The sequence below is a fragment of the Mobula birostris genome, chromosome 7 (genome assembly GCF_030028105.1).
Source record: "Mobula birostris isolate sMobBir1 chromosome 7, sMobBir1.hap1, whole genome shotgun sequence".
NCBI lineage: Eukaryota > Metazoa > Chordata > Chondrichthyes > Myliobatiformes > Myliobatidae > Mobula > Mobula birostris.
In genome coordinates, this window is record NC_092376.1 from 57,841,733 (window position 1) to 57,855,378 (window position 13,646).

At 42.8% G+C, this 13,646-nt stretch overlaps 1 protein-coding gene across 1 annotated transcript in view; it reads right to left on the minus strand.

Moving 5' to 3' along the window:
• Positions 1 to 589: 589 nt before the first annotated feature.
• Positions 590 to 13,646, minus strand: part of LOC140200230 (transmembrane protein 182-like) — a 124,428-nt gene continuing 111,371 nt past the window's right edge. Inside the window, exon 6 of the mRNA XM_072263241.1 lies at positions 590 to 747. Within this exon, the coding sequence (XP_072119342.1) occupies positions 716 to 747 (32 nt within the window). The 3' untranslated portion in view covers positions 590 to 715. The remainder of the gene's footprint in view (positions 748 to 13,646) is intronic.

A 13,646-nucleotide genomic window follows, 5' to 3' on the forward strand; every position in this document is an offset into this window, starting at 1 on the left:
ATGAACCCTCCAGCCTGTCAAGCTCAATGGTGGACAACATTGCTAAAATAAAAACAGATTTCATGCCATATGTGAGTGATGATGACCCTGATTCAGATATGGGTCTTTATAGTGGACTGAGAGTGGGAAGGAGGCATGGAGAGGGGAATCACAAACACAAGAATGTCCGCAGATGCTGGAAATCCAAAGCAACACACACAAGATGCTGGAGGAACTAATCAAGTCAGGCAGCATCTATGGAAATGAATAAGCAGTCGACATTTCAGCCCAAGACCCTCCTTCGAGATTGAAAATGAATGGGGAAGATGCCAGATGTTGACGAAGGGGCAGAAATTCCTCTCATCAGTGTAGAGTGTGAAATTCTTGCCAAAGAAGTGGGCTATAAGACAGAGGCAATAGAAGAAGAACTTAATGTCAAGATCTCAGTGAGGTGCAGACAAAGGGGCAAAGATAAGACTCTTGCTGAGGACAGTACCAGTATGATTGAAGTCTGCTTGAAGTAGGTGGGCATTTCAGACTGCCAAAGCAAGACGTTAAAAATGTCGGCAAACAATCCAACCAGTTGATTAGTACAGGCCTTTAACACTTGTACAGGTACCCCATCTGGGCTTGATGCTTCCCATGGATTCACCTTTGTGATGTATGCTCTCACGTCGGACTCAGAAACTGAAATCACAGGGTCATTGGGGGGTGCAGTTTCCTCCATGTTTTGATGTCATGTTGGGCTGAAGCTGTTAATGGAGTGTTCTGTAAACAAATATATATTAGTTTTATCACCCTAAGTTTGTTTTTTTTTTAAACGAAGAACAAACATAACATGGGAATGTCATATTTTAAACATATTAAATGTTTACTTGTGCATAATCAATAATTTCCATCATTCCTTTGATTTTTAAGATCTGGAGTTTCATTAAAGTATCTATGATTGTATTCTTGTTTCAATAAAGTTTTAACATTTGTGGGCCTGTTTCTGTGTTTTATGACTCTATGCATTAGAGTGGGGTTTCTCAACCGGGGTTCCATGAAAGGTCACTAGGGGTTCCACAAGAGATTGTGAGTTAAAAAAAACATTGTCTTTTGAACTTCACGCAACGCGCAATGTTAACACTCGCAGTGGCGGGCAGAGACTGAGCAGACCTATTAGCAATCTCATTAGAGGTCTCTTTTTTTTAATACATAATATCTTTATTACAAATTCAGTGCTATATATACAAAACAGTGACTAACACAATTACTTCCCTACAAATAGACAATACACATTAAATGAAAATGTTTCCATCTCTGTCTATGATGGCAATAACCCCCCACGGAGCCCAACAGTCCCGGAACACCTCTAAGGTCGCTGTGGACTGCGCATGTTCCTTCTCAATATTTACGCGGGCATGGATATATCCCCTAAACATTGCCAAGCAGTCAACCCAGGCAGATCCTCCCTCCTCCCATTTTCAAGACCCATGGATGGCTGATTTTGCCAGCCCCAGGGAACGTTGACAAGGACATCCTCATCCCTCCATGGTCCCCCTTAATGGATGACAGTATATAAATAGGGTTGAGCTAAAATGCAACCAGAAGGCGAGAAGCAGCCCATGCAAGTGCGCAAAAAGTGGCTGCAGCCTAACACATTCCATGCGCATGTGGTATACGGTCTCCTCCAGCCTGCAGAAGTGACATGCAGGTGGGAGATCTGTGTACAAACTAAAGAACTTATTGAAGGGCACCGCTCTACGAAGCAGTCTCCACCCCAGACCCCTCAGGTGCATGGGAAGAACTACCTCGTAAAGGAACTTCTAATGGGAGCCTCCCTCTCCTCCAAGTTGAAAGACCGACCGCCAAGGCGTGTTGGGATGGTGGACAAGAACTAGGAAGTGGGAAGTGTGGAGCAGCAGCCCATACATGTACCTCCTACTTGCATCCCTGAATGGGATTGTGGGTGTCAAGGAGATACAGCTCACGGTGTATGGACTCAGCTCTCGGATGAGATTGCAGGGCCTGCGCCCAACAAGCAGCTCAGCCTGAGCTGCACTAACATCCGTTGAGGCAGGGCAAGGGTCAGCCAGAAGTCCGCCCTCTTCCAGAGGAGGGGATTCCCAGCCTGAGGCAACCATGTTCCAGATTCTCAGTAGGTCCTGATAGAAGCCGGGCAGATTCCGCAAAGCAGCATGGCTGACACCCACTAGTGGTAGCCGCATCTCTTCATGAAGACAGCAGCTCCTCCGGAAGAAGAATATTGCCAAAACATGCCACCTGGGAGGGTGCTCGGCATACAGGAACCTCTGCAGGGTCCTGAGACGGAGATTCGCCAGTGACTGTCCGCCCTCTCCCACTGGGAGACTCAAGACCGCTGCGGAGACCCAGTGTTTCCTGTTACCTCAGAAGAAGTCCACTATCTTCCTCTGCATTCTCGTGACAAAGGGGGAAGGAGGGTCCAAGATGACCATCCAGTACCACAACATGGAGGCCACCAGCTGATTTATGACCACCAGCCTGCCTCGATAGGAAAGCATCCTGAGAAGGCCTGACCAGCACCCCAGCCGGCCCATGACTTTCATCTCCAGGTCCTGCCAGTTCGCCAGCCAGGTCTCCACAGAAGGATTCAGGTAGACTCCCAGATAGAGGAGATGCCTGGTGCTCCACTCAAAAGCTCTCATCTCCTCCGGCAGTGAGTACTCCTGCCACTGACCCACTAAGAGTCCGAAACACTCTCAGCCCAGTATGGCAGTGCGCAGCAGGACTGTGTTCAATTGCTTGAGTCCACTCTCAGTTTTTTGATGCAAGATAGGGGATGCCGTTGATAATTGGTGAGCGCTGTATTGCCCTGAGGGGAGGACAATGATTGCTGAATGCTGCATTGCATGGAGGGGAGGACAGCAGGCTGATAATTGGGGAGTACAGTATTGCACGGTGGGGAGGGTGGTAGGCTGATAACTGCTGAGCACTGTATTGCAGAGGGGAAGACGGTAGGATGATAATTGGCGAACGCTGTATTGCCTGGAGGGAGGATGGTAGGCTGATAACTGCTCAGCACTGTTTTCATGGAGGGAGAACGGTGGCCGGATGAGGAGTATAAAGTGCAATTTCTGAACATTGAATGGACTCAGCCAACTTGGCTGTGACGTCAGCCTCTCCCTTCTAAATTACCTCCCCTGAAGTGCAATCAGAAACTGAGCAGTGGCCCCTTTAGATACTCAAACAAGGACTGCAACCTCTCACACTCTATATAAACGTGATTCACTGACTCCACTCGGCCACAGAATGGACAGGTAGATGGGATGAACCTGCTTAAAGACCTGACGTACAGTATTGCCCAATGCAACACCCTTCATCCCAGGTCGCCGATGTACAGGGGAAGGACCCCTGCGTAAAAAGATTTCCACTGAGCTCCTCCACTGCCAGATGGTAAAACAGACTGCCAAGGTGGGTCTGGTCGGCAGAAGAAGGCAAGGAATTGAAAGGTGTGCAAGAGCAGCCCATACAAGAACCACTTTGGAACATCATGGAACAGAACAGTGCGCATCCCATCAAAACAGCTCACGCTGTCCGGAACCCCCACCCGCGTGATATCCCAAAGCCTGGGTGTGACAAGCACTTTCGGCGATTCCGCAGGTGGTGCAGCCAGAACCCCCCACTTCCCTGAGCCCCCTCAGCACCCACCGTGATAGGATGAGGACTAGACCCCCCCACATCCAGAGCACCGTCCCCCACCAGTGCAGGAGCACCCTGTCTGGATGAACCTAGACCCCACGGGCAGATGCCTCAAAGTAGAGCAGCTGATGCTGTTGGCTGGAAGCCCCGTGTCCTCCTGCAGGCACTGTCCCTAGGGCCAGCACATGCCATCTTGGGGAGTGGTCACTATAGAGATATCTCTGTAGGGTCCTGAGGTGGCGAACCGCCAGCTGGGTGCATGCATACACACCAGTGAATGACCGCCTCTGTGATCAGAAGACTCAGGACCATAGCAGAGACCCAATGTCTCCTGTTCCCCCAGAAGAAGTCCACCTGCCTCTTCTGGGTCCTAGAGACATAGGCAATGGGTGGCACTAAAGTAATCAGCTGGTACCAAATCTTTACAATGAAAGCTACTTATCAACGTGTTTTACATGGACTAGTGATCTAAGTTGTCTTATTCCGCTGTGCCTAGTCTGCAGTGAACAACTTACACATGTAGCAATGACTCCAGCAAAATTGAAAAGACAATTAAGGACAAATCACAGCTATACGACATGTAAAAGTGCTGATTATTTTGAACAACTGTTGGAATCTCAAAACAAACAGATTAAAGTTTTTTTGAAAATAAAGTCATAGTCAGTAAAAGGATCCAGAAAGCAAGTTATTTAGTAGCTTTAAGACCAGTTCACTTGAGAATATTTAAAAAACTGCTTGAAAACCTGGACAAAGAGCACACCAGTCTCCTGTTACATACAGAAATCTGGTGGCTTAGCTTAGCAGAGGAAGAGTTCTCTTTGAGCAGAAAGGTGAATTGCTGGAGTATTTTCAAGAAAGTAATAGGCCAGATTTTGCTGAATGCTCTGATGATGAAGAATAGCTGTAGACACTAGCCTACTTAACAGATACATTCAGCATATGAACCAGTTGAACAATTCTCTGCAAGCCCCCTGGAGATACTGTTTTGACTCCAAGTGACAAAATTCTTGGATTTAAAAGGAAACTGAATCTTTAGAACAAAGCATGTTGTAGAAGGAAATCTTGAAATCTTTCCATTGCTGCTTGGGTTTGAGAGCGAGGAAGGATAGCAGAAAGTCACAAGTCTTATTTAGAAGCACCTGGAAGAACCGTAGAACAAAATTAAACAGTATTCCAGCCCCCTCCCCTTTCAACACAAGTGTATGGCTGGCAGAGGGACAATTTCATTGAACCTTCTGCTCAGGCTGAGAACTTGTCTTGAGAGGAGAGGAGGAACTTTGTGAGATGCAGTCTGATCACGCACTCAAGGTGAGATTTACTGATGTGCCCCGGTCAAGTTCTGGATATTTATGAAAGAAAAGTATCCTGCCATTCATAGGAAAGCAATGAACATTTTGCTGCAGTTTTTAACTTCTTACATGTGTGAGCAAGCTCTTTCTTGTTTAACAAGCAGCAAGAGCCAGGACAGATATCATCTCATTTCAGTTGAAGCTGAAAGCCATGTGTGCTTATCTCAAATTCGACCTAGAATTGAGAAACTTATTCTGTTTGCCTTTTGAATTTTTAAAATCCATTAAAGAGAAAGAAAGAGTAGGCTTAACATTGTTTTCAAGAAAGGTTGGCTAAAAATTAAGTAACGATAGAGATCTAGAAAATTATGAGGCTAGCAGGAAGGAGCTTAAGAATGAAATTAGGAGAGTCAGAAGGGGCCATGAGAAGGTCTTGGAAAACAAGATTAAGGAAAACCCCAAGATATTCTACAAGTATGTGAAGAGCTAGAGGATAAGATGTAAGAGAATAGGATCAATCAAGTGTGACACCCCAGGCTACTTTGGGAGGTGAGGGAGGAGTATGTTGAGCATCTGGTAATGACCTTTGCATCATCAATGGGGACGGGAGAGGTTCCAGAGGACTGGAGGGTTGCACATCTTGTTCCCTTATTCAAGAAAGGGAGTAGAGATAGCCCAGGAAATTATAGAGCAGTGAGTCTTACTTCCATGGTTGGTAACTTGATAGAAAATATCCTGAGAGGCAGGATTTATGAACATTTGGAGAGGCATAATATGTTTAGGAATAGTCAGCGTGGCTTTGTAAAAGGCAGGCCGTGCCTTATGGGCCTGATTGAATTTTTTGAGGATGTGACTAAACACATTGATGAAGGTAGAGCAGTAGATGTAGTGCATATGGATTTCAGCAAGGCATTTGATAAGGTTTCCCATGCAAGGCTTATTGAGAAAGTAAGATGGCATGGGACCCAAGGCGACCTTGCTTTGTGGATCCAGAATTGGCTTGCCCACAGAAGGCAAAGAGTGGTTGTAGATGGGTCATATTCTGCATGGAGGTCAGTGACTAGTGGTGTGCCTCAGGGATCTGTTCTGGGATTCCTTTTCTTCATGAGTTTTATCAATTACCTGGATGATGAAGTGGAGGGATGGGTTAGTATACTTAGTGATGAAATATAGGTTGGGGGTGTTGTGTATAGTGTGGAGAGCTGTCAGAGGTTACAGTGGGACATCAATAGGATGCAAAACTGGGTTGAGAAGTGGCAGATGGTGTTCAACCCCGAAAAGTGTGAGGTGGCTCACTTTGGTAGGTCAAATATGATGGCAGAATATAGTATTAATGGTAAGACTCCTGGCAGTGTGGAGGATCAAAGGGATCTTGGGGTCCTCGTCAATATGACACTCAAAACTGCTGCGCAGGTTGACCATGGTTAAGAAGGCATACAGTGCATTGGCCTTCATCAACTGTGGGACTGAGTTTAAGAGCTGAGAGTAATATTACAACATTATAGGACCCTGGTTAGACCCCACTTGGAATACTATGCTCAGTTCTGGTCACCTCACTACAGGGAGGATGTGGAAACTCTAGAAAGGATGCAGAGGAGATTTACAAGGATGTTGCCTGGACCTTGTCTTAGCTTGAGTGAACTTGGCCTTTTCTCCATGGAGTGACAGAAATGAGAGGTGACCTGATAGAGGTGTATAAGATGATGAGAGGCATTGATCGTGTGGATAGTCAGAGGCTTTTTCCCAGGGCTGAAATGGCTAACACAAGAGGGCACAGTTTTAAGGTGCTTGGAAGTAGGTACAGAGGAGATGTCAGGGCTAAGTTTTTTTATGCAAGATGGTGGTGAGGGAGTGGAAAGCACTACTGGTGACGGTGATGAGGGCGGATCCAATAGGGTCTTTAAGAGACTCCTGGATAGGTACATGGAGCTTAGAAATATTGAGGGCTATGGGTAACCCTAGGTAATTTTTAAATTAAGTACATGTTCGGCACAGCATAAGGGCCTGTATTGTGCTGTACATTTTCTATGTTTCTATGCTTCTAAAAATTGATTCTCTACGCAAAAGACCATTGACTATTCTTCTTGGATTATTATATCTACAATTTACTGATCATGCTAATGTACTGTGAGCTCTAGATATAATAATTTTTATGCAGGTTTTCACTGAGACCTGAAAATTATTTCAAGGGTTCCTTCAGGGCAAATGGGTTGAGAAAGGCTGTGTTAGAGTATTTCACTGATAAGTTAAGTATTTATTATTTATTTGCAATATTTTAAGCAAAGAAAAGTGTTAGCATTAAGTTTTATTTTGTCTTATTTGTGTATTTTTTTGATTTTGATTTGATTTTGGAGAAAAACAGATTTCATATGTGCCGTGTGAAATCCAGGTTAAGGTGTTAGAAATGGGAATGTTTCTCTTCTAAATATGAGATGTTCTCATTTCAGAGAGATTGGAATTTGGTGAAATTAATGATTAATATTTTGTATTAGAAATTAGTGTTTTGGGAGATTTTGCAACAGATCAGGAAAAACATCCAGACTGTGTAAATGGTGGCCACAGTTAGTATGGGACAAGGAAAGAAGTGTAGTAAAGCACAATTCAATGGAAAATTAGAGCTAATCAAATACAAGGTGGAACAGAAAGTTATGCTCAGGATTTATCAGCCAGGTACCTTTCTGTCTCTGAAATATTCTGGGCCCCACATAAAGCAAGCCCCTCAGTATACAAGACTTTATTAGATTTTGGGAAAGTGGTATGGAATCATACCAATCAATCAGATGCAGAATCAGGCTTAATATCACTGGCATATCTCATGAAATTTGTTGTTTTGTGGCAGCAGTACACTACAATTGATAATAATTACACAAACTATTAAAACTCCCTGGTTTCCTTGGCAGTGTAAGTCTGGGGAAAACACTCTCCAGTCCCGCCAAACTCATGAGATTGAGACGACTCTCCCGCCCCAAACCATGGTTTGTGTGGATGCTGTGTAATCTGCTACCCTGTTACAAATTTGTGCCAGAAATTAACAGGCACTGCATACAATTAAACGAACTATATTTATGAATCTTAACTTAATTAAAGGGTTAGCAAAGAAAAATAAAAAGAAAAGGGCCCATTCTAATTAAACAGTCAAATGTGCACAAGTTGGAGTTCATCTTGAACTTCTCTGTCACTCACGCTCTGGGCCCTCAGTCAGCATGAAAGCTCACACCACTATCCAAATGTTGCTTACATCTATCACGAACAAACGGGTCTCCTACCAGGTCATATCCTACGACCGGTTCTCCCCAAAGTCTTCTCTCTTCATGTCCCGCCAAACCAAAAAAGAACCCAACACCAACCTTGGTGTCCCTCACCAAGAAAACCTCCCCCTAATTCTATCATCCTAACTGGTTGGAACACGTTCCATTTTTTCAACATTAGAACCAGCAGAACAGACTGCTCCTACAGAACTGCTAAATGAAATACATACGGCATAATAGTAAAAATATGAACTAGAGCATTACACTACAAATTACAGTAAGAAATGTATAAAAAAATTAATTAAGTTGTACAAAAGGAGCAGAGAAGGCAAATAGTGAGGATTCATTGTCCATTCAGGAATCTGCTGGAGGAGGGAAGAAGCTAATCCTGAAACACTCAGGGCATGTGCTCTGTGATGGGCATCCTTAATGATGGATCCTGCCTTTGTAAGAATTGCTCAGAGAATAGAATAACCACCAGCATCACATATTGGTGGATGCTTCTGAGATATTATCTCCTACTCTGTCCACCATCACCACAAATGTTCCAGGTGGAACAGGGCATCACAAAATTATCATCAGGCAATGCCATTACAAAACCTACCTCAAAGAAGTAAGCGAGAACAGAAAGCTAAGAGTTACAGTATTAGACTACTGTGAAGTACTATGTTATTGCTTATTGTTACATGCTCAAGGAGATCTGTTTTTTTGTGTGAGAATGACGTAATGGTCTTTTGGAGGTCACCTGAAGTGATTTTCCCACCGATGTGAGGTCACATGATGACATGTGCACCATGGGTATATAAGGGTCGACCCCTGATGACGCAGTTGATTTTTAGTTTTTAGATTTCCAGGTAGAACGTGCTGTGTCTCCGTTTCTGTTGCGTGTTTGTTTTTGTGACGCAGTTTCATTTTTAAAACGGAGTATTGGACTGGAAATTTTTGGCTAGATCTTCTGATTTACTCAATTCCAACAGTAGAAGGGAGAGTGAAGACTTTATTGAAGTACAGGATCGAAGGAAAGAGAGGAGTCGGCATCGTTTGGCAGTTTAATAAAGGATCGACCTTATTGAGTCTTCGCTGGAGGAGTAGCGACCTGCATCGAGATAACTCTTGCCAAAAGAGAAAAGAGTTCATGCAAAGGTTTGCTCTCTCTAAAAGAATTTAAGGTCAGTTGTTTTAAACTGTTTATTTTCGGCATCATGAATCCTGTGGACAGAACCAGCAGGACTTCTCCAGAGAAGTCTCTCCCAGTTGAACGTATAAATCTGTTGGACTTTCGAATTTACCATTTTAAGAACTATAACTGACTTTATTGCTTTATGAACTGTTTTCGCATTTAACGTTTTAAGAAATCAGTGCCGAATGACGAGCTGTTGAACAGCTGCATATCGGTTACCTTCCGGTTAAAGTTTTCGTTTGTTTTCTTCCTCATCGTTTATCCGTGTTTAATAAATGTTTGGTTGCTCTTATATAACCTGTCTCGATTGATATTCATTGTTGCCAGTTACGTAACATAATCTGTGGGGATTCGTCCGGGATATGTTCAGATTTTGAGTTTAATTGCTAGTAATTGCCATTTTGATTTGGAAAAGGGAAATATCAGATTTTTTTGGTTTGATTGGTGTGTGTGTTGTATTCAGCAACAATGGATATTGACAGGTTTTTGGACACACCTGACTCGGGGTCTTTAGAGAAAGCGAGAAAACCTGAGGTATTGGAGATTGCTAGGAAGCTAGATATTAAAGGCATTACGAGAAATCCACCAAGGCTTTCATACAAACAAAAATTGCTGAACATTATATTAATTTGAAATTGTTTGAAGCTGAGGTGTTAGCTAAGTTTCCAATGAGTAATCTGGAAATGCAGTTACGCTTGAACAGTTAAAAATTTGAAAGATTTAAAGCAGAAATGGCCAAAAGAGAGGCTAATAAAATAAGGGAATTCGAACAAAGAGAGGCCCTTAAAAAAAGGGAATTTGTAGAAAGAGAAGCTGAAAACCAGAGGAAATTTGAGCTAGAAATGGAGAAATTAAAGTCTGGGAATAAGTCTTCTGGTTCTATGAAACATTTGTGAGGTTATGAGGTTATTTGGCTTCTCCATTTAATGGAGCTGAAGTGGACAAATAGTTCCAGCATTTCGAAATTGTTAGTCTGAGTTTAAAGTGGCCGAAAGACCAATGGCCAGTGATGTTACAAAGTGTAATTAAAGGCAAGGCACAGCAAGTTTATACAGCTTTAAATGCTGATCAAACACTGAATTATGATATTGTTAAGCAGCGCATATTAAAGGCATATGAGATGGTTCCGGAAGCGTATAGAGAAAGATTCAGAAGTTTGAAGAAATCGGTGGAAAAAACTTATGTGGAATTTGCCTATGAGAAATCTGTGTGTTTTGAGAGATGGGTTTCCTCTAAAAATGTGAATGGGGAATATAATAAATTAAAAGAGTTGATTTTGCAGGAGGAATTTAAAAGAAGCATTCCTGTTGAAGTGAGAACATACTTAAAAGAAAGGGACACTGCTACATTGCAGGAGATTGCTAAATTAGCTGATGAATATGTTTTAATTCACAAGAATAAATTTTCTCTAGGTAAAATTTTTAAAAGGAAAAATAGCACAGAGAGGCAAGGTAAACCAGAAATTAAATCTGAAGTTAGTGAGAAAAGTTAGGATGAAGGGAGACATGTGAAGGAAAGACATTTTGGTATTATTTGTAATTCTTGTAAGAAACCTGGACATGTAGTAGCTAATTGCTTCCGATTGAAATGGAAAGAGAAAAAAGTGGTCCCAGATGCTTGTGTGCAGCATATTGAAAAACCTGTAAAGCCACAGGGTTCAGAAAATATTAATAAAGATGTGTTAGAGGCTGACCAAGTTAAGAAGGGATATGAAACTTGTATAACAGAAGAATTTGTATCCTTGAAAGAAGGATCCAATTCAATGCCAATAAGGATACTTAGAGATACTGGAGCTTCGCAATCACTCATATTAGACAGTGTGCTAAAGTTTAGTGATGGGTCTGACATTGGTGAGGTAAATTATATAAGCGGAGTAGGGAGTACGGAGTTACTCTATGTTAATGTAAGGTCAGGATTAGTTACAGGGGTTGTTAAAGTAGGACTACAATCCAGTTTACCTGTGAATGATGTTTCTGTTTTGTCTGGGAATGATTTAGCGGATGGACAAGTTTTTCCTGAAGCGCATCTAACAATAAATTCAGAGTCTGAGGAACCACAGAGGGATTCTAACACAGATTCTTCCTGTGTTGTAACAAGAGCTATGGCTAAAAATAACTGATGTAAAGGATGAGGTTGTTACCCATGACAGTTCAAATCAAGATTCGAATTTTGAGGATGTATTAGAAACTTTCTTACCTACCTAATTTGATCAGGATTTTGTTGGTAAGTCTGAGCAGGAAGATTTGTCTTTATCTCGAAAGGAGATGATAGCACAGCAGGGTAGAGATCCTGAGATGACCATTACTCACAGTGCTGAATTCTTATCACCATTCACTTCCCATCTTGGACTCCTTTGACTCACGAAGGACTGCTTGCAATCCCATCTTTCCATCAGATCGAATCTATGGCCCTCTGTCCCAGTGTTCTTCATCTCCCACCAAAAAGACCATGAGGCCCACCAGTGACCATCACAAATCTCTCTCCACTTAGGTTTCTCTAGAACTTGTACCTAATTTCACCATCTTGATTGGCTGACACAACATTCCTAAGTTGAACGTCACAGCCCTTTCTCTTTACCTGAAACCCAAACATGTTATCAGCAGGACACACTGCTTCTACAGAAAGCTACTAAAAGGTCTTTGTAAAACACTCCCTTAGACCGCTGTGGCTCATTCAGAACGCTGCTGCTAGAGTCCTCACTAAGACCAAGAAAGTAGAACACATCACTCCATTTCTCAGATCACTGCACCAGCTTCCTGTCCATCAGATGATTGACTTTAAAATATTATTATTAGTTTCTAAGGCATTGAATGGTCTAGGGCCAAAATATATCTCTGATCTTCTACTGCATTATGAACTATCCCGAGCTCTCAGGTCGAGTGGGGTGGGTCTTCTTACTGACCCGAGGTCACAACTAAACATGGGGAAGCAGCTTTTAGCTACTATGCTCCACATATCTGGAATAACCTTCCAAATGCTCTGAAGTCTGCCGCAACTTTAAGCTCTTTTAAATTGGGGCTTCAAACTTCACGGTTTGCTGTAGCTTTAAAATAGAATCTCCTGCACTGTGACTTGTAGTTCTTTATTTTTATGTGTAATTATATTCTCTTTTATATTGTCTGGAATTTTATCTTTGATTTTTATATCTTGTCTTATCTAAAGCACTTTGAACTGCCCTACAGCATTAGCAGTAAGAACCTTAACCACAGCAATACATTCTCCTGCCCACCAAAAATAGTCATATCCTCATGATCTTGAAATTTATGAAACCATTATTAATAACACAGTACGTAAAGGAACTTCGTAATTTCAGGACCCCCAACTCATTTATAAATGGTAGTAACATATCTCACTATGAGGACAGGTAACACTCATATCGTGACCCGGTTAATCCGATAGGAGACCAATTCTGACACTACGCACCAGACAAGAATGGCTGACTGTCTGGTGTGACATGCTAGGACGGAAGGACAGGTGCAATACCCCGTTTCCCCAGTGCATGATATGTTAGCCTATCTGGGGGGTTCCTGACTCTCTGAGACCTTCTTTTCTCACCTTCAGTTTCTTCAGCCTCAAGCACTCCTCGGAACATTTCCTGTCTACTTGGAGATGTCTCCCCCTGTCCATTACTCATGCCTTCTGGCAACTCTAGTCCCCTTGTCACCTGACTGAGCTCAGCTTCATCCCCAATTACATTGGAGCCCAGCTTCTATTTATTGTCAAGTATTGCATCCTCTTGTCCACTGCTAGTCTCCCCACTGCATCTGAGTCAGGGTTAAGAGATTCAGGAATCTCTTTATCATAATTAGGGAGTTTGCATAGGGGAACATATACCACACCCCCATTTCCTCATCCTCTGTGTGTGTACAGCTTTCAGTGGTTGGGTCCTTTTCAGGTCTTCCCACTGATAGTTCTTCTGTTTTCCTGTGCAGGTTTTGGGTCAACACGTACCTCCTGCCCTTAGGGTAAAAGGTGATTCCGATGGAGAATTTTGCCTTCTGGCTTCTCCCAGAAAACTTCACCCACGCTTGGCATCTGGCTCTCACTACATAAGGCGTAGACACCCAGTGGTCAGCCAACCTATGTTTCCCTGGTAGCCCTAAATTCTTTACTAAAACTCTGTCTCCAGTCATCAGTTGAGGAAAACTAATCTTTTGATCATATCTCCTCTTGATTCCTTGATTTTGTTTGGTAGCAGAGACCACTACCAGTTCATAAGGCTTTCGCAGTTCTTTCCTCATGTCAGGCACATACTTAAGGTACGCTCTCTGTGGCAAGTCTTCACTG